The 25722-nt window shown below is 44.8% G+C and overlaps 1 protein-coding gene across 3 annotated transcripts in view; it reads right to left on the bottom strand.

Moving 5' to 3' along the window:
- MSLN (mesothelin) overlaps positions 1-25722 on the bottom strand; it is a 62487-nt gene that overhangs the window by 21083 nt on the left and 15682 nt on the right. The window contains exons 1-3 of one of the 3 annotated variants that reach the window (XM_076351205.1): positions 5997-6014; positions 1552-1658; positions 1145-1230 (exon numbers count right to left, since the gene is read on the bottom strand). In XM_076351205.1, the coding sequence (XP_076207320.1) occupies positions 1145-1214 (70 nt within the window). In that variant the 5' untranslated portion in view covers positions 1215-1230; positions 1552-1658; positions 5997-6014. Of the gene's footprint in view, positions 1-1144; positions 1231-1551; positions 1659-2028; positions 2069-5996; positions 6015-25722 lie in introns of those variants that run through there. The other 2 variants (XM_076351204.1, XM_076351203.1) reach the window with 2 other exon arrangements.

Raw genomic sequence — 25722 nt, 5'->3', positions numbered from 1 at the left:
GCACCACTCTGCTTAGATCTCCTGTCCTTCCCTTTCAGAAACCTGTTTAGGGACTCTCAGAAACTAGTGTTTTCTTTCTTCTCTCTTTAATCCATCCCCAAAAGGGCAGTGCATGCAAGCTGTTGCATGCAAATTCTCTACAAGCTCAGCACATTTCCGATACTCTGCCTTTCCTCCATCTCCAGTTACCTAGGGTATTTACAGAAGAAGACGGGTAGATGGATGGGGGCAAGCATGGCCCAAAGAAACAGAATGATTTCCCACGGCTGCACGCTGAGCCAGTGGCCAACATGAGAACACACCACCAAAATTACTGACCTGCCAGACTTAAAAGCAATTGCATTAAGAGTCATTAACTTTTACAAGCAACCCGTGTACTTCTGCTGGACAGAGACATCCCTCCTTGTACAGGACGTTAATAGAAAATTGGAAAAATCACATTTTCATCAGGGTGTCCATAATACATTGGTCAGTTTTGAACAGCAACAACTGGTTAATTAAAGAAATAAAGAAAAGAAAAAAAGTTATCTGTTTATTTGTTTTCCTTCCTTTATTACTGATAACTAAGCCTACTGCAGAGAAAATGATGGTCCCTTTATGTAGCTGTTCCCCAGCTGCTGACTCATTAGCTTGTTTATAATGTTACAAGTTCATGTCCTGTTGTCACCAACATTCACTGCAAACATGATCTCAAGTCTGATGAGGAAGGAAGAATAAAGCACTGACACTTTCTGAAAGAAACAAAGATCCTGCTCTGGAATCCCTTACTACCAAAAAACAGGAGGAGGAAAAGTAGAGGAATATAGAGATAATCAGATTCAGTTAAGATTATTTCTTAAGTGCTTTCTCAGAGACACCTGGATACTCCAACAAAAGGAGCAGTCAGCAGACAGCTCTGCAATGGCAGGAGGAGAAGGAATTCCAATTTTGTCTTTCCATTCTGTTTATTACAAAAACTAACATATTTTGGTTCACAGATACAATAATAAACAAGCATAACTAAAGGCTGGGGATTTAGAGCAACCACTAAAGTAATGTTCAAAGGTCTTTCAGCACAATTTTCCCTTTTGAGGATTATCTCAACTACAGCTGCTGGTAAGGAAAATCCTCCCGGGACACCCGTCACCCTCACAGTAATACTCACCAACCAAAAGGAGGAAGCCCAGCCCTGGGAGTAAAGGCGACATTTCTGCAAAGGTCTTCAGAGCGCCCATACAGGCAAGGAATCACCTTATTTCAGCCAAGAAAAATCAAACATGAATAATGCTTAATTGCAAAACCAAACTCAGAGTAGGAAAGTTAAAAGGTGACTGTCTCACAAGTAAACTGACACATGCCTTCACAAAACCTATCTGAAACTAGACCCGAAGCACACGAAAAACTATTGAGAGTCCGCTATGCCTGGGAAAGCACAGAGTTGCATGCAGAGAATTCAGAGTTATTTAAGCTAGATTCACTGCTATTGATGCCCTGAAGTCAGCAGGCTCCCCTCTGGCAGAGGAGGATAAGAGGTTGCACAACCCCGCGCGGACGGTTAACTGTGGCGCTTACCTCCAAGCCGCTAGTCGCCAGGCACTTAGTGTGCAGGGCTACGATCCGCAGAGGGCTGCTTTTCACTGAGCAAACCAGGGTGTGCCTCTGGCTTCTCAAAACTGCATCTGGAATTACAGGAGGGGTTTGGAGCACTGGACACACCTGTAAGTTCTTGAGCATACAAATGTTTAGCAGTACAAATAGATGTGTGTTATTTGTTAATGCTTGTCATTCCTAGGATACAGTAGGAAACCCTGAGCCCATGGAGGCTGCACGGAGTGAGCAGGATGAGAGCAGTGAATAGTCCATTCCCTCCCTGCCCTGCCCAGGACATGTTTGCCATTTACAGGAGGCAAGAAAAATAAAGCTGCGCTCCCAGGACAGAGCAACTCTAGGACCACCTTCCTCTAGTTACTAAAGAAATGTCTGTCATCAGGAAATTTTGCTTCAGTGGAGCTTGAAATGTTTGGCCCTTTTCTTGAAATTTCTGCTTACCCCAGTCATCTCCACCTCAGAAACCCCAAAGAGAAATACATGGCAGCTCCTCTGCTAGCCAGGCAGGCTGTTTTCAGATCACAGGTATGTCCAACCGGGAACTCTGCTCCAGGCTCAGCGAGGTCAATCAACTGAGACACAGAGCTCTCCACTCAGGACAGAGGAATCAGGATAGATGAAATAAAAAAAATGCAGCCCTGCAATAGGATAAAAGGCTAAGACTGGTGCAGGCAAATCCCACAGCATGGCCATCTGTTTTATTTTCTTGATGAACCTTTGCTTGCTGAGGTTCTCAGGGGTGCTCACAGCACACTGGTCGCATGCCAAGGTGCCCAGCATCTGCACCCAAGTGCCATGTGGGCTCTTGCATCAGCACTCACTGCAGCAGCCCGTTAGCGCTCACAAACACCACAGCAATGAGACCACTGAGCAGGGATGTTATTATGCAATGGCTCCAGAATTATAATCCCAGAGATCCCTGTCTCCCTATCACCAGAAGTGGCCTTTCCCTCAACAAACCTTCATTTATTTCCTTGCTGCAAAGTTCCTAGGACATAACTTTATGGGCTTTCCAATTCCTGCAGGCTGCTCTATTTTAAAAACTAAACTACGTTCTTATTAAAGAGATCGCATTTGGTTTTAAGGGGTCTTTATACAGCAACTGCATGCTGCAGGAGCTGAGGAATGGGTTTTGCCCTGCTCCTTCCTCAGCTGAATCACACGTGGTGTTGTTCCCCATGATCTCCCCAGACCTGTGCATCAGCAATCAGGGGGATCTGATTTTGACTGAACTTGTGTCCTCCCCAGGCTAATGGTCAGCCTATAAGCACTTCAGCAAGGAAAACTTGGCAAGCATCCTAAGCTACCCAAATGTGTTCATCCTTTAGCAGCTATGAGCCATGAGCACAGATCCAAGAGTGCTAGGTGTGGTACGAACAAGAAGATCTTTGATTCAAAGAGCATACCGTTGAGGAGATGAAGACAGACAGAGGAGCTAACAGATGGGAGGACAGGCAATGATTTCAACACAGTAAGAGGTGAACCACTATCACATTTTTTGCACGCTTCATTCCAAAGCAAAATTCTGATTATTACACAGAATAAGGCTGGAGCTGATTTGTGGTATTGCATCTGTTTGAGATGCACTTAAGCCTAAGTGAGAGTTACAGCTCCCTGAAATAGGCCTCCAGCTGGAGGATTTCTAGCTTTTGGATGTGATGCCACATCCAGCTTCACCACTTTGTGGTACTGAACGCTGGGAACGGCAGTTTGGGCTGTGGCAGGTTTTCCTGCACTTTCCAGATCCCAGCCCAGCCCGGCCCAGGGACACAGCCACGTTACCGCAGGAGGCTCAGCACTGCTTAGCATGTCAGTGTAGTTATCAGAGCAGGGTAAGATCACCCTGATGGATGGCCAGAGGGGAGAATGTCAGAGTCTCGTGCAAAGTGACACGACTCTGGAAAAGCAGGTTATGCGCCCATAATTCAGCAATAACCTTCATGCTAACCAGAAGGGACATGGACTAGGAGCTTTATTCCTATTATCTGAATATCCTTAGCAGCATGCAGTGATCCAGGTGGCAACTGTGACCAAGCAAGAATGAGATATTCGCTACCCACACCTGGGCAGATGAGTCTTTCAAGGGACAGAGCCTAGCATGCTCTCAGCTTACCCCCTCCCCAGAAGCAGAGCCCTCCCTGTCATTAGTCTCATCTGCACCATGTTCCCTTCCTAAGCACTGCTGTCCCCACCCTTTATGAACTTTTCTAATTTTGCAGCATCAGGCTTCTCAGCTGCAGACAAATGGGAACACAGAGCATGTAACAGGAATGCTGGTAAAACTTGCTCTCAGCGGGAGACAACTAGAGATCATCTCTTATCCAAGAAGTATAGAGCTGGGAGTGATCTCTGAGACTGCCCAGCCCACCCCTTGCACCATGGTGCAATTGTATATACCTAGGCTGACAGAGGTGCAGCCAGCCTGCCCTTGCATAGGCCTGTGAGGGGGGGTTTAGAGCTCACCTGTAATAACAATCACTTCTAGCTCAACACGATTACACAGGAGACCTCTCTCCACCTCCCTTCCCTCTCACATTCCTCCCTCTCTGCAAGCTTCCTTTTCCCTAAACTGGAAAAAATTCAATGCCTTCATGTCACCTCCCCCTCTTCTCAAATGCATGGATTTCCTGGTGATAGCAAGTGGGGAGTGAAACCCAATTCTGCATCACAATCTCTAACACACACCGAGAGGCTAGGGCAGGAGGGGAGGCAATGAAATCTGCAGTGGGCAGGAGTGGGACAGGTCTGAGATGTGGTTTGTACCATGGGAAAATGAGTCAGTGCCTTAATAACCCTCTTCTCACCCAACTTGACTGTGCATGTGTAGCATCAAGTACGGCTCAAGTGTTCTTCAGTAACACTAAATTGTACAATTGATTGCCGAGGTGTTCCTGCCACATTAAAGCAGGTGTGGCAACAGACAACAAATCCTTCCCAATCCCTTCTCCACCACGCACACCACATGCCCTGCTCAGCCCAAGGTCATTGCACTTCTCTGTGGTTCTCATCCAGAACAAAAGGGGCTTTGTGCTTTCTCAGAAAAGTCAGGTCTCCCATTAGCTCAGGAGAGCACCCTTACAGGATGGGGCTCAGGCTTTTACTAATGTAAGCCAGACAACAGTCGAGCTCCTCTGTAACCTTGCAAGGGCCATCGCGACTCACTGGGTCCAGACAGCCCCACCAGTGCACTCCTTCTCATTAACCCTAAACACAGTGCATGACCCAGAATTGGAAGGAGAGGTTTAAGAACAGGAACAACAGAGCACAAAATAAGAAAGCTTGCCGAAGAAAAACCAAAAGGGGCAGTTAAAAGGCTAAAATGTTGCAGGTGCTGTGGAAATTATATAAAGGCATACTGAAGGCTGAAAGCAAATGCATACCACCTAGCAAAGAAAACCAAACTGTCATAACTGAACAGAAAGGCAAAGGAAGCTACTGGAAGTGAGAAGGTATCTTTCAAAAACTTGACGTTATTTTTCTGTTTCTTATAGAATCATAGAATCATTAGTTGCCTCATGAAGAAGGAATCTGTCAGAGCCCTGCTGGGACAACATGATCCAGTTATTAAAAGAGGATCTGGAGACATACAGCTCTAAAAGGCAAAAATAAATTCATTCTTTGTTTCCATGTCCATCACAGTAGATCCCTTCATTATGTGAGCTCATCTAAGAATGAATCTCACACATAGATACCAACAGAGGAGGTTACAGAACAAAATCACACCAGAATGCCCGGACAAGGTAGACTACATTGAAGAATCCTGGAGGAGCACAACATGACACAGCTGCAGTGTCCAACCCTTTGCTTGAATTACCCTTTGGACCACAGGTCAGAAGGTGACAGACACAACAGCAGCTTTTAGGAGGATCTCCAAAAGAGACTGAACAGACAACCAGAAAGAAAGAAACATGAACGTCAAGCCTCAGCCTAAAACGAACCTCTTCTCTTTGGTGGGGCAAGGGACAGACGGGCTTGCTGCTAGAGTCTGCTAGAGTGAGCTGCGTGAGCCCCCTGCAAAGGGTTGCATCTAGAGCTGACAGAAATAGAGGATAAAGACAGAAGTGATGCAAAATCTGTGGTCTAAGGTATAAACAGCTCCAAGCCCACAAAAATGGTGTTATGATACAGTCCTCACTTGCAATTAGCTCTTCTTTTACCCTCCCTGTACACATCTCAGGCTTACTGGGACTTGGCACACAAAGGAAGACTCCCCAATAACTGAAGCAAGGCTGTGTGAAACCTCTCCTCTCCTTATCTCTCCAAAAACGCAAACAAGGAAACACTGCTAAAAAAATGCCCCCATGTAAGAACTGTGATTTCAGTGGCAACAAACCAACTAGCATTGCTCCGTAGCTCGCTGCTTCCTGCCCTCACTCCTGCTGCTATGGACCAAAACCGCTGTCACCTACCTGCAGAATCACAGAGGAGAGAGTCAGGAGGGCTCTCCAGGCATTCATCAGATCTCCTGGCTTAAGTGTGGATCAATCTTAGAACCATTTTGCCTGGAGCAACGTTCTGGGTTGGCAGCCTGAAAGGTTCTGGGTTAAGGCAGAAGATGCATTTTTTGAAAGCCCCATCTTGCAGGTAACCTATAAATAAGGTTTTCCTCTTGAACATCCTGCTGTGGTCAGTGCTGGTAATAAGAAAGCGTTAGCATGAATAGACAACTGTGAAGTCTGGCATCATAACCTTTGCAGCATAGAGCGTTTTGGCCCATTTTGGCTGCATAGCCACCTTTCTCTGCAAAAGCAATGGATTCAGAGAACCAGAGGGATAGTTCAGACCAGAAAAGGAGCTGACTCTCCACATAGGCAATTAAATTGCACAGCTCTGTCTCAAGGAGCGGCAGACACTAGAAGCAGCCATTGGTTCAGAAAGCAACTGAGCAAAAATTATACCCTCAGATTTATTATCAATGCAAGTATAGTTTCAAATTGACAGGACTGATTCTTATCTCAGCGTAGATCATTAAAAGAATGCATAATCACATCCAGCTATGTGACTGCGTGGTATTACGTGCCTGCTTGTTAAATGTCAGCTAGAGAGATTTTTTATAAACAAGGCAATATTTGGTTCAATAAGCAGCTTGTCTCACCTCTGTTTGCTTAAGCATTCAGTCAGAAGGAGGGAACATGTGAAAAGAAACATTATTGGCTTCAAGATGTTACTGCGCCCACACCTACAAATGCCACTGGGGTCACCAGAACCTGACACTGAAGGTTTGTATTTCACATCTCATGCAAGACCATCTATCCTCACCTGCCTGCACTAACAGGCCTTCACTTCAGGCCACTTCTAAGTTGCAAAGGAGGGGAGAGGAAAGCCAAGGGTCTCACAGACCTGCCCACCATCAAACACACCAAATCCTCAGTCATCTCAGGACTAAAACCCAACCCTGATTTATTCCCTGTTGTAGTAACTCCAGAGCAAACCCTGCTCTGGCCACGCGACACTCCCAAAGCTATTCTCTGCACATTGCTAAAGAAAGTGTCATGGAGACTAATACAAAGACAGTGGAGATGACTAAGACAGGATAAAAAAGCCAAATAGCATCAAATATCAGTTTATAGCTGGAAGTAAAACCCAACCGCCACATTATACCTTGCCAGAGGTTTACACAAGAGATTTTGCTTGCTTTCTACCTCCCTCTCTCCTCTGTAATCTCCTCTGTAATGTTTGTGTTGCACGAAGTCAAAACCCACCTACATCTAACACTCAAATCTTGTCCTGAATTATAAGGCCAACCAAGCTAAAAAAAAAAAAAAGTAATTACTCTGACATCTGATTTTCCTCTCTCAGCAAGGTTTCTATTCATGCTGGTGGCCGACTGGCTGCACTAGAGAGCAGAAGTGTTGTTTAGCAATGCCCTAACCCTACCCATTTAGCTACCCATCAGGGCAAGGTCTTGAGGCTATGCCTGTTGGAGACACTCCTGACACATCAGCAGCCAGGAGTAAGAAGCATGACCAGTTTTAAGGTCACTTACATTATTGGAAGACCAGTTTTCAGCAGGAGGAGGTTCAGAGCTGACACATGCTCCCAGAAGCCCAGCCCAGCCTTGAAAGGCTGCTCAGGAAGAACGAGGCTACCACGATGCTGGCCCCTCAGCCCTCAGTTCTGGCTGTACAATGGTGCTCACAGCACTAAAAGTATTTGGCACCCAGCACTCCAGGAACAGCACTACTGGTGTCAGCTGCTGTGCCACGTTCTCACAACTCCCATGTCCTTTGGCTGAGCGGGTGCTCCCAAAGCATACACTCACCTTCCAGAGGGCCAGGCAAGAAAAGGTGAGGTGCTGTGGGCACCCAGCAATGCTCCTGCCCCCTCTGGCTCTGTTGCAAGTATCGTCAGCACTTGGACATCTCTACCATACACGCAAGTGCAGCAAAATATAGCTATAATTTACAGGCATTCCGTATTCTCAAGTACAAAGAAGCTCTGCCTCTGTATTTTACAGCTTCAAGAAAATGGTCTCCTGTATGAGTCAGCCACCTGCTAAGAAACTTGCTTCTCCTTACAGCAAGGCTGACACCTTGCGATGCAACAGAGCAGTCTAACCTGTCCTCTCCTTTATACATAAATATATAGCTATACATGCACGTGTGTGTGCATAGTCACCTATAGTGGGTGATAGGTCACACACAGCTCTAAGAAAGAAGAAGGAAAAAAGAGAGAACCCACCTTATGAAAGTCAGAGATCCAACTGATAAACTGGAAAGCCTAACTCAATTTCTAGCACCACTAAAACCCATCTCTCACTCTCCCTAAACCCCCCTCAGCCAAAGGCCACCAGCCCTAAACACTCTTCTTAAGTACCTTCTCCCCACACCCACTTAGGGGATTTACTTCAGCTCACAGTATCCAGCCTTGTCCTGCCTCTTGTAGTGACCTGCTCTGAAGGTTTAACCCCTTCCTGCTGCAGGTATGTGTCTGATGAAAACTAAATATGTACCAAGCAGGACAATCAATGAACCTGGCTGAACATCACATTCAAAACAGCACACGGAGCCATAGGCAGGCCACTTGCCTGCCTGTGTCCTTATTTTTCAGGACAGGAAAGGCAGAAGAAATACAGGACATTAAGCAATGTGTCAAAAATTACATGGCAAGGTCAGAGCTGTGGAGAGAACTGGGGAGGGGGAAAGCAAGAGAAGTACTGCAGGGTCAGTTCTTGTTGGTCCTGCCTCCTGCAACCTGTCAGCTCTCCAGGTACCCACCCATAAGGGTCACTGCACTAAGCCAGCGGAGCTGTGCACAGCCCTGCCGCCTCCACAGCACCTTTTCCCTTGCTTTGTGTGCTGAGGACATCCATCCGCTAAGCATGTCCCTGGGACCAGGCTGCGACAAGGAGCATGCAAGCACCAGAGGGCATCAGGAGCTCAGCCCTGCTAACCCACCAGCTCTCTCCTGGGAGTCTCTCCTGCTGCCACTGGAGGTCTCTGCTAAGTCACTCACCTGGGGACAAAGCCGTGGGGAAGAAGCTGTTACAACCAAGCTAGAAGATTTCACAAAACAGTATCCGTTCTTGTGGAAACTTTACTGGAAAGTATTCAAGACAAACGTTAGTAATTTCCGTTATTTTTTTTCAGTCATATATTCTTGTACTTCTGTTTTCATTCCAATTCAGAACAAAAACACATTCTGAATTGTGACTCTTTCTCATAGACAGAAATGTGTACCCATCACTACGCCCCTCTAGACAGATGACCACGTGGCCACCATTCCTGTGTCTGAGCCCCTGACCATCCTGCATGATCCAGCAAGTTCTCTCCTTCTCTACGAGTATCTGCTGGTGACTTGTCAAATGAAGAAAAGTAAAAATCTGCCTCCATAGCTGTCCTCATGCTACAGCAACAGCTTATATGAAACTAAGTGGGATGAACTGATGTTACTGTCAAAGCTGACTTAAGCCTAGACATGGAAACTGCGTAATGTCTGCAACAGCTATTTCCAAAAAGATTTAACTGCTATTGAAAAAAGAAAAAAAAGGAGTCTCTAATTATTGCTGACTTAGCCTCCTTAATACCATGATTCTTCAGTCTATACTGTAAATCTTTCTATTGTGCTTGTTTAGCTCCTAGTTTTGTGTACTTACATTATACATCCAACAATACACTGCCCTTTGACTTGCCAAGAAAAAGTCCTTCTCCATCCCTAGAATAAAACATTGCTTGGCAAGAATCTCTGAGTGTCTTGAGAACGCGGTCTAAGAAAAAGTCACAGTTAGCAAATCAGACATTGATCAATAACTCACAAAACTCAGGAAACTGCCCAGATCGGACAAGTTCAGAAAGAACTGAGCAACTGAGGGCTTTCAGAAATTGGCCACCCAGGGCCACCTTCAGCCAATTCTTGTTGAAAATGGGAAACTGCTTCTCACTGGATTTGATCCAGATTTGAGTCATCGATTGATTTTTAATTCAGGGCAGGGTGTTCTGTGTCACACCCTTCTAAAGTTGATGCCTTTACAGGGCAGGAACTCACTCGGGTCTCCCACACCCAAAGGTGGCTTCACAAGCATGCAGCACCTTCACAGCAGAGTAACTTTGCTATAACACAATAATGCATTGCAAAGCAGGGAAGAGACTACCCGAGTCCCAAACCTCCAATCCCACGGGCCATGTGTCCGCACTAAGGGCGGATTCTGTAATGCAGACGTCACTTTAAAAAATGCCACATCTCAAGCGCTTTTGTTGTAATCTCCAGCAATGCAAAGGAAACGCCTCTCTGTATGTAATGGGCTATCACCATGTAACAGAGCTATCTGAAATATTTCCCAAGTGTTGTCTTACTAATTCACCGTTATCAATTACATAAATTCAATGGGCTCTGGGGTTATGATGTGGGATTTGGCCATTTCGGCCATTTTATCTGCTAACTTTAAGTGAACATCATTTGGAAACATCGCGTTCTGCAAGATGTGGACAGCACGGTCACTGCTCCCCACAGCCTGGGCTGAAAGCTCTGATCTGGGCACCACAGTCCTTTGTGGAGAGCCTCTGTGTACAATATAATACACTATCTTTTTGGAGAAGGAAAAGCTAGGCTTTGCTCCAGCTGATGTTGGGGACTTTGAGGCGAGACCAAAGAGGAATACATGGGTCTCACTCAAATGCAAGGTGAACTTTGCTTTGCTCTAGTTTCATAATCTGTGAACAGCAGCAAGCCTCAAGACCAAGAAGTGCCAAAAATTGTTTCTGCAGTACTGCAAAAAAAAGATTTGTGAAATGGTTATGGGCCTTTAAAGCTAGCAAAGGCCTCTCCCAAACATTCCTCACACTTTGCCTGGAACAAAAGTCAGAGCACCAAGATATGCCTTGTTGGGATGCTGTGGGTCCAAGAGCTATCAAGAGACAAGACTGAAAAAGAATAAAGATGGGCAAACACAAAACTCAGCTCCATCACTAGGGATTTTCCTCTTGCTCAGAGTGAAACACAGAGGATCCCAGAATAAGGCTGTTATGCTGGAGGTTGACCAACAAGCAATGATATGAGCCAAAGTCAGCCTCTAGCATCTCTGCTGAGGGCAATTAGTCAGTGGTGGGAAGGAACTGGATTTATCCATCCAAAAGTATCCCTAAAGTGCCTGTGACCATCCTCTCTAAAAACAGTTGTTTTTTTCACTTCCAGCTGCTACATCTGCAGATTTTCACCTCCACAGTTAAACCACCAGTGAACAGAAACGGCCTGCTCTGTGGTCTTGTTTACTCCTGAAGCGATGTAGAGCATTCCTGAGATGGGCAAGGACATGAAACCCAAACATCACCACAGCAGCACAATAATTCCGAAGCCACTTAATGCTCTTTTATGTCATGGTTCACTGACATTCCTTCGTGTGCTAAGGTACACCAGGAAACTGAGGCTCACCTTTAGGCACAGAATTACATTCGAAGCGTGAGGAGACTAACATGCCAGGAGACAAATCCAAAATGGAGGGAGCCTCTGAAGGAAAGTGCAGGTTAACGCAATGATGCTGCTGAGACCCCGGGCTATGTGTGACAACAGTACTGCAGAAAACAGTTGGGGAATCTAGCTTAACTTCCCAGATGAATCACACGGAGTCTCATGGGGGAAGGAGTAGATGAAGGAGGTATGATAGATTCTGCTACAGGCCACACTGCGGAGACACAACGTCAAAGTCGCTGAAGTGAGTCCAGATTCATAAAAAAGTAAATGACATTGAGAGTCAGATCCTTTATTTTTTTAACCAGTTCCACTGTCACCACAAAAGGCTCACAAAAAAGGACCATTTTGTCACAGTATTGTCTCATTATCAATAAAAAAGGGCAAGGCAGATAGATGGCATAGCAGCAGTGAGGCTGACAAAGTTTTGAGAGATGAAGCATAACAAAGTATCTCAGCAATGAGGTGCTTCTGAAAAACATTTTTCCCAGGTCATTCATTCTTGAGAAATAAATAAGCAAAAATTAACTCCAACTGGGCTGTTGTTTATACTCACCTTCCTTTCAGTTCCCTGATCCCATCAGATGGTCTGTGACACACTGTTACTCTCTCTCTCACTGAGACTTTCAGCCCATTGTTTGACACAATCCCTCTCAGATGTATGGTGGTGGCTAAATCCTGGAGATAAAGGATTAGCTGGATGAGAAAGATTGTGCCAGCTTAGGGCAAAGTGAGAATTTTAGTGGTCTTGTTTTACTGCAGCGTATCCATATAAGGACAACACCTTAAGGGTGATTCGGCTTTGCTACCAGTTTTAATACCAAGTTTAAGTTAAGCCCTGAGATACGCTATGAGGTGTAATCCCCATCCCATTACACTCCCTTCCCACTGGATAAGAAGGCCTGACCCCTGTGAAGCAGACTGTGCTTCACAATAGAGTGGCCGTACTCTCACATTTGCTTCTTGCCCTAGGAGCAGCTACCTCCCAGCTACCTCCCAGAACTGACCCCCTAATGCAGTAATTGTAATGGGCTACTGACAATAGAGTCAATAATTTGTTATCGGCCTCTTCCTCATTGCAGAATTGCCCGGTGACTCTCACCTGGGTGGCTGTGGGCCCCATACCTCAGGAGCTGCTACCAGTGAGGATGTCACCGGTCTTCATTTCCATACAAAAGCCACCAGCAAGCGGGTGGCACTCACCTGTATGTGCTGCCTGGGACAGGACCTGTGGTGCAGGCACACCTTGCAACACCCTTTCCAGATAACCAATGCACTTGTAGGCATTTGTTTAGCTGGCAGGGTGCACTGCAGGAGAGACATGAAAATATCCCCAGCCCTGCTGAGCCCCTGTGACATTCGGGCAGGACTAGCTGCAAACATCCACCGAGAGCAGTGATGGTCATGGTGGTACGGGCACTCCTCTCAGAAAGAAAGGAGCTCTGAGCGTCAGCTCGGTACACACAGGCACAAAAAATGCACGCTGATCCATTTCAGGGATGTGATGGTTAAACTCAGGTTTGTGTTCATATTTACAGATAGTTTTAATGTGCAGGAAGAAACAAGCAGGTTTTTTATTCCAAGCCTCTCACATGCATCTAAGATGATATAGGTGAAGCAAAATACAGAAGATAGCCTAGAAAAAACAAAACAGAACAAAACACATACATGTCCCCAACAGAAAATTGCTGTAAGGGGCAATATTTGTGGATTTAATTTAAAAATGCCTTTCGCCAACAGAGAAGGAGGAGGTAAATCACACTGCTAAATATTAAACATGAAGGAAAGCAACACATCTATGTAGTTTACCTTAATGCAACTAAAAATATAAAAGCTCTCTGGTTTATTGCTGTAGTTATAGAACATGTTTGTGCTCTGAAGTAATGCGTGAGACACTGATAACTCAGTGCCTGCGGAGTCAAGCGTGGGATTGATTCCTCATTTAAAGAAAGTTCATATCCTTGACCGCATGTAGGAAGACTGCAGCCCTAATATCTGATAGCTCAAATGCTGCCTCTCACAACGCCCCAGAGAACGCAGGGGTACGCAGGCGGTGTGCCAGGTTTCTCTTCAGGGTAAATCTCATTCCATGCTCATCATTCAGAACACCCTTCCCTACAGGGCAGCCTGCCCTGAGGATATACTTACCCGGGGCATTTCTGAGAGGAGGATTTCCTGCTGAATAGGGATGTGTGGAGTCCTTAAGCCTAACCCCAGGGCCCTGCAGTCACACCTTCCTGCTGCACCCACGTGGAGATCGCATGAGCAAAATGCTGCTATTCCTGCAATATAACAATGGGGGAAGGTGAGGTCTTTCGGCACATTAAGTAAGTTCAGGGTATGTGCTGTGCTTACAGATCAACGGGGAAGTAAGTAGGATTAAAGGCAATCAGACTACACAGAAGTCCCCACCCTCCCCCCCAAATTAACCTGTTTGCAGCCAGAGGCAGACATATCACGAGGGATATCTCCTGGCATGGGACAAGGTCTGCCTCACTCCTTATGAAAGTCCCAGAGGAATGTAACACCTCCTGGAGCTGGAGTGAGTGGCCTGGAAGAGGATGCGTAGAGAGCAGCAGCATGTGGCTACTCCCTTAACATCAGCAGAAATTTGGGGATTGAAATAGGCCAAAGGAGATGACAGAGGTAGTCTATAATAAGCCCCTGTCATAAACCATGTCAAAAGGTGGCCCTGATGGGCGCTTTCACTAGCCAAACAACAGTCCTTGGGAGGACACAAGCACAGGAGCCCCGTTTTCCTTTCTCAGGACCAGTACAGGACGGATTTCTTCACACCCAATCATCTTGCAACTGCCTGTTTTTATTCACTGTTTACCATGGGGCTTGGTTTGGTTCCTAGTGAGATGCAGAGTAGAAGATATTTCCTTCAAAACTCAAAACTGTTTCAGAAAAAACACACATTTTTGTATCACTCCACTGCCCCTGGGCTGAGTTCTCAACACAAGTGGTAGTGGCTTGTTTGTTCCTCCTCTTCTCCATTCCAAAAGCTGCTCAATTAAAGATAAAACTCTGGAATCTGTCCTGAGAACAAGAGGTACCAAACCTAACATGTCAGAGATCAATACCCACTGATCTCACCAGCAAGATCTTCTTGTGAAAGTACAGCTGGTCTCCAAAATATCTGACAACTTCCAAAATGCTTAATGGAGAGTGCAAAATATCTCATTCAGTTCATTCTAGCGCTAATTTAACTCAAGACTGGTTTATACTGTGAATCACATATTACTGATGATACTTTGCGAAAGACTGGGTGACCAGGAAGCAAACCTTGGCTTTGAAATACAGCATGGGAGTGAATGTCTTCTGAATAAAATCATAAAAACCTCTGAACCATTATTATTTCTCACCAGCTCAGTCTCAGGGCTCTTGTGACACAAGAGGAAATATCAAGACAGTGTTCAAATTTTGCAGATTCTGACTACAATCTAACTCAATAACTCTCACTTGCATGAGCAGTATCTGCTCTCACAGTCACATCACAGCCTGTGCAACTAGTCACCCAAGTAAGAAATACTTGGTCAGGCTTTAAACAGACATTCACAGGCTTCAGAGGACTCCCGAACGTTTGATGTACTGAAGAAAGTAAAGCTTTGAAAGATAGCAGGTGATAATAAATCAGCTGTGTCCATATTAACAGGAGATTGGCACAGTCCTTAAAAATGGCGAGAATTAAAGAAATGACCATGTATGATAAAGGAGCATGATTCTCCTCCCCTAAAGCTAAATAGTCACCTCCCTTTCACTACTGAAGTGAAACCGATCACGTTGCAGAACTACATCAGGGACCAACGCAGAAACAAAGGACTTCCTCTTCCAAAACCGTCCTCTTGACATTAAGCCACAACCCACAAACCTTCTTTAAATCAGAGATATCCAAGAAGACAAACTGGTCTCATACCTATCAGCCTTCATCAGTGTTCCTAAAATCTCCCTTAGCTCTCTGACCTCAAGCACATGGCTGACCACCCAAGGTTCACATGGCTTTGGCCATTTGGGTGGCTGCAGCGGCTGTTATCTTCCCCCACCTTCCTGCGTTGCCCAGTGGAGCAGCAGTGCAGCCCCTGGCAAATCCCTCTGATACTTCCAAGGTATTGACCGACCTCCTCTGAAGCAAAATCCCATTAAACCTTCCTGTTACCGGGCAGAAGCTTCCAAAGAAGCACAAGGAAGCATCTTTCCACACACTGGGAGCTCAGTGATGGAATCTGTTGCCACAGGATACCAGAGATGCCAAAATGCAATTAGACAAATTCATGGATGACAAGTCCACTATAGGCCTTTAAACACAAAGATGCGTCTCCATCCCCTGGCTTAGGAATTCCTTTGACACAGCCAGCCAAAACCAGGGATTCACAGGTCTAATACAGAGGAGTCTGTCTGTAAGTTCTTACATTCAATTCAGCAAGAGTTTGCACCCATTTCAAAGTTTTTAGGATACAGCAGCACTTTTCTGAACCAAAAAAGAGACAGTTGAATAGAAGAAATAGTTAAGAAAAATCACATGAAAATGTAATGACTGTGAGCTTATTCAAACAATCCCTTTGGGTTCAGAAGTACAATATAACACATTAGCCCATCCCGTCACATCAGAAGCCTCCAAACAAGCCTGCAAGGAAACTGTCCTTCCAGCTAGCATAGATTTAACGCTTTTCTTTATACCACGACTGAGGAAATTTTTCCTGTACCAATAAGCAGAATAAGCGCATAACAACCAGTAATTGCAGCGGCAGTTTATTAAAACAGTGTTATGTGATGCCTCTTTGTTGGCTAGTCATAACTTTAATAGCATGAGACTACAGAGGGCTCTAATTCTGCCAAGTTCTGAGCTCTCGAGGGGATGCTAAACTGCCCCCCACAAACCTATCTGGGAAAATAATACAGAAATTTTGTCTACGCAATTGCACTATCAAGTCTTCATCAATTCTTTGACCCTTCCCACTTAAAAGCTGTTCTCACTTTAGGGCAGCTCATTTCCATGCTGAATGGGTGGAGAAGGACAAAGACTACTACTGGAGTTCAATTTTTTTAACAAGTGACACAAGCTATGTGACATCTGAGGATGCCTCAGGAAGGGCTGGGCCTTTGCTCCTTGGAACAGAGTCAAAGAAGTCACCTGGCATCACTTGCCATGTCCCCTGCAATCAGCTGGATATCACCGTATAAAAGGTGACACCGGAGAAAGAGCTACTCCTGCAGTCAGTTGCTGGACTACATGCTGCTTTCTAGGATTCACGAAGTTCTGGAAGGAGAAAAAGTAAGTTTCGGGAGGTATGGCTGCTTTCTCTTCCAGCTAAATAATTAAGTTAATGATTATTAATGAGCAAGTTGGTAGTCTATGTAGGAATGTGTATGTTGCTGCTCTTCCACGTAATTTGGCAGAGCAACTGATCTCCAGTTGAACTGGAAGTTGTTCTTGGCCAATTCCAGCCATTCCATTATCACTTTCAAGGTTTTTTTAAATAATAAAGCAAGATGCTCAGAGAAAAGATAGAGGCAGAAAGGCACAATGAAAAAGATAGGTAAAATATGACACCATTTCAAAACAGTGATTTGTCAGTGGTTGTGGCTGTTCTAGGACATAGGATACTTGAAACTTTGCTCTATCAACTGATTGAAACACTGGAGGGATCTGTGGCACAGGCTCTGTGCTGTGTTGCAGTGAGATATGTTACAGAGAAAAACATTACGCTTGTATTTGAGAATTTCTAATATAAGCAAGATCTGACTGTCTCTGGTCATCAAGAAGGTGGTGATAGCTGACAGAAAGTACATCAGGCAAAAAAAAGTAACAACTCACAAAGAAAGACACTCTTATGAAAAAATACAATCAAATTTTAGGAGTCTCTTTTAGTGCTGGAGGAATGTTTTTGTTCACTGGTGATTAATACCAGCTCTGATTATTTGTACAAGGCACCCATCCCTCAGTCTGTTTCCTTTCACAAGTGTTGAGGTCACTGAAATTTCCTTGGCACTAAGAACCACCCCAGGAGTAAGGCAAACCCGGGTCACCATCACCGCAATGGAGCTGCTGTTGGTTCCAAGGGATGTGAGCAGAGATGCCAGGAGGATCCTTTGCCTTATAGCTTCGCATTCCAAGCTGCAGCATGCACAAACCCAGAGCAGCTTTCCAATACAGCCACAGAGACAACTTACAGAAGTACATCCACTGCCAGTGAGCTTCCGTTCACTCTGCAGGGACCCATACCAGCCCTTGGAGGGCATCTCAGAAAAGCCTGAAAGCCCTTACAGCAATTAAAGAGTGAGCAGAACGGAAATCTACAGCCAGACTGTGGATGTGCTCAGAGCACTCCACAGTTCTCCAGCTCCATCTGCAGAGTACTGGTCCTGACAATCTGGGCAGTAAGAAGAATTTCCCCAGAATTTCAGGAGAGTATCGGTACTCAAAAGAGACAATTCACAGATCATTTATTCTTTTTTAGGCTTGAAAAGGTGATCCACTCAAGAAAAGAAGAACAATGAAGGGAAAAGAAAGGCCACCACTTTTAACTGCACTTATAACTTTACTCATTTTAGGTAAGTCAATTCAGCTCTACAACCATGCTGAGGGCTGATTCCCACACAGCAAAGTGTCTCTGGTGTTGTCAAGACTTTGCAGTGTGGTTGGGGGTCCAACATGGAACATGTAGTGCTACATAACAAAACCAGCACAAATTATTAGGATGCGTGCTCAGTATTAGTATAGAACTGAGTACTTAAGAAAGAGGAGCGTGAAGGATGAAAAATGAGCTTCATTTCATACTCCCCTGGTCTCTGTTCTTGCATTTCTGTAGGGGTCTATGATAGTTAGAAGAAAATCAGTTTATTTCCACTCATCTAACTATTCCATCTGTGGTTTTTTTTTTTTCCTAGGGCCATGTGTAAAAAGTTTAAATCAGGTATGTGTGTAACATCACTGAATGCTGTAAAAAGTTTGTTTCTGGGTTAACGGTCATACAGCAGACATTTAAAAGTAACATCAGTTACCTGCAATAGCCACTTATAATAGGCAAAATCCAATTTTATTCACTCAGCAACAGCCACTGAAGAGCAATCTAGTACAAGGGAATGTCCATGAGGTTCCCAGCAAACACCTGCAATACTTCCCAAAGCTCCACAAGCCCATGAGCTGGAGGACAGAAGGTATAATACCGCAGCCAGGGAGGATTCCTGCTTTAAAGCTGATCTGTTGGCGCGAATAAGAGTGCAGCTCCACCAGGACACTGACCTGTACCAGCTGAGAATCTGGTCAGTCTGTCCTGAGCCGACAGCAACCAGCCTGTTCTAACCAGCAGATGGATGGTGGTACTGGGCTTCTTTCAACCCATCTCAATGGTTTATCCGATGCAAACAGGGCAAAGTAATACAGGAGCCATTGCTTCGCAGCTAGCAGCCTGAGTAAACTACCTCCTATTTCATGTAGTTCAGAATACTCTGTCCTCTGTCCTAACCACTGCTTTCTCTCCTTTCCTTCCCCAGTGTCCAGCACTCCTCACATGTAAGTGAAATTTTGTTTGTATCTAAGATACCATTTGTACACTTGAGATGTTGGACAGGGTCTAGGCACACAAAAGAGCAGAATGGAAGTATTTGGAAAGCTGATGCCCCTAGGAAATCTCCCTGAATAGAATCCACATAAAATTTCTGCATCGTTTATTTAAGGGCTCTCTAGAGCATTTCAGGGGTCTCAGCCCAGCACTGAAAAGAAATGCTATTATACACCCATAATTTCACATACAACGTGAACAGCAAACACAAGGAGCTGAAGGGAGAGGTTGTCAAATGTGAAACTGGAAGGACTGTTTAATACTTTCTGCACCCAAAGGAAAGCATCATATGTATCCTCAAAGGGAGAGACTACAATATCAGTGTCATACATTTCTTTCTTCTTTCACAGCTCCAACATACTGCTCGTCTGAAAGCAGGTAGGCACCCCTGGGAACTGGTATCCATACTGCTTGGGAGAGATCATGCTGGTGCTAAAATAACATCTCCCAAAAGCCTCACCAAAAGAACCTGAGCCCTTTGCAGCCTACCAAGCCCTTTCCTCATCAGACATTTAATGGAAAATGTTCAACGTTTCTTGCTTCCTTTCCAGTTCAAATCTAAGCTCCATCCTGAAGAGCGGTGACTGGTGCAGCCCTTCCCTCCGGCAGTATGCCTGTGCTTCGGTAAGTCACCTCCAATAGGGCTCTCCTACCAACTCCCCAGATATTCCTTTCTAGCTACTTTAAGACATTCTCAGTCAGATCTGCCTTCCCCTCCTTGGGCACATCAGATGGCCTTGCTCTGAAATCACTCCCATCAGGCAAAAGGAAGCAAGCCTGGCCACTCCTCTTTCCCTAGAGATTGTCTATAGGAACAAGGAGAGCAAGGGAACTGCAAACTCTGACCCTGGACTTGTAGATCTTTACCCTTTTTCTGATGTAACATGCTTGTGTCTGTCTCAGGGCACCAGACTGACATCAAGACAACTCTCCACCATCCTCACATGCTACATCACAGACCCTACTGCTCTCCTGGACCAAGGGGCTTTCCTGCTCTTGTTTCAACAAGTCAACAGTGAAGTGCTGCAAACTGCTCTGAATGAAATCAGTGTGCAGGTAATATTAGCATCAGAGGGGAGGACCACTAGCAATTCCCTCTTCAGACCATACACAGGGGCTCTTTAGCTTGGGCTACATCCACAGCTGCTTGAGTATTTGACTGGTTTTTTTCCCTGTGCTGCTATGTGAGCAGAAACTAGCCAATAGTTACCTGGGGAGTCTGCAGCCCCGGGTCTCTAGTATGTTGTTACTATGATTACACAAAAACCTGAGCACAAGTTTCAGTATAAACCAGCCTTCTCTTCCCTTCTTCCCCTCCAAATCCTCCTCAGAACTTTATTTTCCCATTCTCCTTAACAATAACAGGAGAGGAGTCTGGCTACTGAGGTGATGAATCTACTTACTCAGCTGAACACCTCCTCCTTCTCCTTCTCTACCTGCATTTACTTCTTGTCTCTGTTGAAGAGAGCACAGCCTACCTGAACAAGTTACTACCTTTCAGCCCGGACATGGTTCATGCCATGTTCATGCTCCTAGTACAGTGTCAGCACCAAGGAAAATAGATTTGCTCAAGCCACTCTCAGGAGTAATTTTCAAGGCAGTATAGATGAACTCATTTGAGGCTACATATGGGGATTAAAAGCACAAAGGCAATTTCTGTATCTTCTCAAGAAGAGCCAAGTCACTTACAGTTGGACAAGCATGACAACAACCAACCTGAAGATCCTGGGAAAGGGATGGCATTCTTGTTCCAGTGTTTGTGCAGCATCTAACACAAAGAGTTTCTGGTCTTGGCACTACCCCTGAGCACGGCAATAATACCTGTAATAAATTAGCAATACTTTCAGCATTTTCCATCTTGTTTTCAGGTCCGCAGTGACCAGATTCCATCAGCCACCAAAGCCTTCATGTTAAATGCAGCATGGGAAGTCGTGAAGTCTGATCCTAAAGTTGCAAATGCAGGTTTCCTGGCATCCTGGTTCCAGGAGACCCTGCATGCCTACCTTCCCTCCATTGGCACCAGCATCCTGGACTGCATGGCACAGCTTCCAGTCACTTGCGACGGCCTGGCCACAGTGTACGTCTGATCTAAGCTCAGGGTCAAATTAGATGGTGTGCATGAGCCTGTGGTTTGATAGAACCAGGAAATACATTGCATTGTCAAACAGTATTTTTTAAGACTTGAATTTGGTGTCTATTTTCCTGCCAGTTATCTCTGTTCCTAATTTGTCTTACTAAGATCAATCCACGGAACAGGTAAGATAGGGCTAGAAAAAAATGAAAGACAGAACGAGATCCCAGAGCCCAGTGCATGAAAGCTGCCAGCAAACAACAAGACAAATGCAGTACACCGTCTAGACAGTGTAGCGTGCCCACTGGAATCAGTGTCACATGATTGTATAGGGTACAACTGGATGTAACACTCACCTGTGCCTCACACACCTTCACTGCTGTTCACCAGGTAGCTGTAAGCAGGTTTCTCTTCCAGACATATAAGAAAGCAGCAGATATTTATTAGACATAAATAACATTTTTTGCTATTACATTCTGTGCCTCTTGGGGACCTCTCCCAGAGAGAGGAGCTGGTGAAGGAGATGAGTGGAGACAGGTAGGAACTTGGAAGAAGACGTGAAGCAGGATGGAGATGTGAAGAAATTAGCTGGGATATGAACAGGGCTCTACAAATTCACCTTAGAACATGAAGGGTTATCTCAGTTTCTACCATGCACTCAAAGAGAATTTCTAATGTTCAACTTAGAGAAGGAAGTGAAGGGAAATATGAGCTAACAAACTGCTATTTGTACCAGGAGCTGGCAACAGGTTTTGTCTCATCTGTCCCTTTTGAATTCTAGGGTTCAAGCTCTGGACACTGCTTATTCTGAGATGGACAACAGCACAAGGCAACTGGTAGCTGACGGGATTAGAAGGTTCCTTACCACACATGGTTAGCGATCGCTATTTACAGTCCAAATTTTCCTGGTATAATTGCAATAGATTCAACAGAGATCCCCGTATAAACTACTAACATCTATTGTCTGCAGAATGAGGATTAGCTGTTAAGATGATCAGATGATCAAGTACTCTAAACAAAAATTATTCAGTACCATAACCGTGCTTTCAGCAGCACAATGAGATCATTTAAACAGCTTTTCTGAACTCAGGTCAAACTGTTATATTAGAAGAGAGGAGATCAGTGAGAATGATGTTCTCTGGGTCAAACTCATCTCCATTTTTCCCAGTACTCTCCCTCCAACGGTCTCAAATCCCCATGGTCTCAAAGGAGACCCATCCTTATCTGTCTCAATAACTAACAAATTATTTTATGGTTTTAGTTTGTGAAAAAAGTTCAGCAAAAGAGTGGCTACTGATCAACTGGAAGAGTTTTCGAAATTATGCATCATATAATGATCTCACTTCTTGCTGGAGCAGCTTTGATGGGGTAAGAAATCACTTGGAAAATAGGGCTTCCTTCAGCTGTTTCATCCAGTAGGCTGTGAACACTCAAGCAAGAGGAGCAGGGGGATAAAGTGAAACTTTCTCTTGCCTAAGGATTGTAGTATTGGCGGTTAGAGCTACAGGTCAGTGAACAGTCAGGCTTCAGCAGTCCACACCCACATGGCGCCTACTAGACTTACACCATATATTCAACAATCTGGTAACTACAGTGCTGTATGGAAGAATGTATCTCGCGTGACAACTTGTTCAGTAGTTTAACTCTTGCACCAAGTCTTTAGTCATGCCTATCTACCCACAGTTTACAGCCCTCGAGGTCCTCACCGCCAGCCAGCTAGCCCAGCTTACAGTCCTCAGCAACGTGCTCTCCAACAGCAGCCTAGCTGCTGCCATCACACAAGTTCTCAGCACCAATAATGTCCTCTACCTTGAAGACTACTTGACCGAGTTATCAACTTCAACATTGACTCCTCCACTTGACCACAATGCGACGTACTCAATGCTGGAGACCATTTTAACCAAAGTCAGAGAGAACTTCCCAGATCTGTGCTCACCCTCCTTGAAAGACTTGTTTCAGGTGAAACTGAAAAGGATGCTAGCTGTTACTGATACAAATATATTAAGGCTCTTCCCAACGAAAATAGGCTGCACTGATTTCCAAGATATGTGAGTATACCTGTCATCTGCACTTACTGAGAAACAAAGTTAGCAGAGATAATACATAAACATGGCTCCTCACTGCAAACCTTGTGACTGCTATACGTTTTTATTACCTGTCGCTGCTAAGACTACCATGAAAATGAACCTGCAGCACTTCTCTAATTATATTGTCAAATGTTGCCCTGGAGATTTTGAAATGATAATTTTTAGATTATGACCACAAGATAAACGATGTTATGTCTCTCCAGAAAAAGCAGTACAGCACAATGAAAATAACTATTAGCATAGGCTGAACTTGCATAGATGATATATGAACAAAGCACCTCAACACTTAAGGGAACATTAATCTTCCACAAGGTTCAAAACCGTTCTACTTTTCTCTCACTGGCTAAGGTTATCTTAGGTTTAAAAAATTACTTCTTTTTTTTGGTACAGCATGGTTTATAAATACTCTGATATGAAACACTGAAATCATGTTTCATTTTTATCAATATACAGCTACAAAGGACTGAATTCTGTGCACCATGAGTTATATCCTGACACGCAGAGAGCTGTATACCAGGCCAGAATGGATTTTCTCAATGGGCAAGCAGCAAAAGAAGGTAACAAACTACTGCATATTACCTTCTCTTACGATCCTGTAAGCACTTTAACACTAAAACCTTACACTACTTTTGAGCAACACATGAGCAATAATAGTCATAATTTCAGGTTTACAACAAAATTCACAAAAACAAGCAGACCCCCACCTTCTCTTGGGTGAACTATCCCAGGAGTACTCTGCAGTGCAGCACGGCCAAGCTAAACTGCAGAAGGGTGGGATCATTCTAGTATCTGACATTGGGAAGAAACTTCAACCTCTTGACTGGCACTCCTGAGCACCACTTTCTATCTCCTATAGCCACTCTGAGCTTTTTCAAGGTCCAGCTGTGGCTACAGCACCATTTCTACCTCACCTTCCTATAGAGAGGTATTTTTCCAGAAGCGCATGCTTATCTGGCTGTCTTGCATAGATGAGTGTCTGACATGTTAGACAAAGCTTCCCCTCTCTCCTGCCAACAGGCTCTGTTAGCTTCTGACCATCCAACATACTGTCTCTTGCAGGAGTAGCTTGTACATTCACCTCTTCTAACAGCCGAGACTGGTTAGAGGACAACTTCGGATTCTCTAGTATTTACACTGACTACAGTGATTTCCTCCGCCTCAATCCCAGCTTCAACGGAGTAGGTATCACGCAGAGCAAAGCTCCCATTGGGTTTCCACAAGGCTGCTCCATTGTGTCGCTCTGCAATGGCCGTAAGGCACAGTCGTTGGCCTGGGGTTATTTGTAAGCTTCTGAGTGGCTACTCACATGCAGAAAGACAAGAGCTGGTGGGAGCATTTAACTGCCTCTCGGATGACATTCTTTTCCTTTCCTTTTTAGTTTGAGGTGACAGATTTGCTAACTTCAGTGCAGCTAGGAAAGCTACTCATCACCTCCCGTATCCTAACCGAAAACACCAGGGCCAGTGCAGAGACAGATGTTACAGAGATTATGAAAACCCTCCAAACCCGGAATGTCTCTGATCTACACACCTTTCTGCATGAAGTTAATTCTCTTGCAGCACAGGTAAGAGAGCTCCTCCAGTTGCAGACTCTATTTTCTATGGGCACCATCCTTCCTCTTGTTGGGTCTCATTTTCATTTGCTCTTGCTCCTGACTGCACAATCATCTGTAGATTTCTCCAAAGCAAATTTCTATAAAACAATATAATGGCACGATTCCAAATAAGCAGAATTATCAAGTCTCTCAGATTAAGCAGCGGGAGAAAAAAAAAAAAAGAAAAAAACCCAGCACATTTTCATTTACACTACCCAGCCCTGCATCATGAAATCTGCTGTTCATTTCTGTGAGAACAAAGCCACACTAACACACATAATGACAGAGACCCAAAGATAAGCATCTCCATCACACTGTAGTAGTGCATCACTTCCCATTTATTCTTCTCCCTAGATGCACATGGAGAGCATAACAAGCACTGGGGTTCGTGACATAATGCTCAAAGGCATTTTCCAGATCCTGAAGCCACATTTTGCCTCAATGACAAGAACCGACTTGGAATCCCTGTTCAATGGGACACTGACCTTGTATCTAGGCTCCATCACTCACGATGAATTAATGACACTGCCTGCTATCAGTGACTGCCCACTCTTACAAGTGATGTGAGTATAAGTCCAGCTCAGTTTCTCTCATCTGTGTGCACTGTAAAGGAGAATGTCACTGTGGCTACGGGGAGGGATCCGACTGACAAGCAAGAGGAAGGGCTGTGAATTCATCCGTCCCATCAGAGAAGACATTTCTGTCTGTCTGTGCTAAAAACGTTATTAGCTTGGATCTGTGAAAGCCACAGCAAATAACTGATGCTGACATGTGTCTTCTCTCTCCTTGTCTTGCAGAGTGAAAGGTTTGGACTATGCGTTTGATGACATGACAACAGAAAAAAAGACTGACATAACCCAATGGATTGTCCAAACTCTTCCTCACTTAGGTGAGCTTTTTCCTCCCTCTGAGTTT

This window comes from Aptenodytes patagonicus, chromosome 13 (genome assembly GCF_965638725.1).
Source record: "Aptenodytes patagonicus chromosome 13, bAptPat1.pri.cur, whole genome shotgun sequence".
NCBI classification, from domain to species: domain Eukaryota; kingdom Metazoa; phylum Chordata; class Aves; order Sphenisciformes; family Spheniscidae; genus Aptenodytes; species Aptenodytes patagonicus.
The sequence above is the reverse complement of the archived record's forward strand: the minus strand, read 5'-3'. Positions and strand labels throughout refer to the sequence as shown.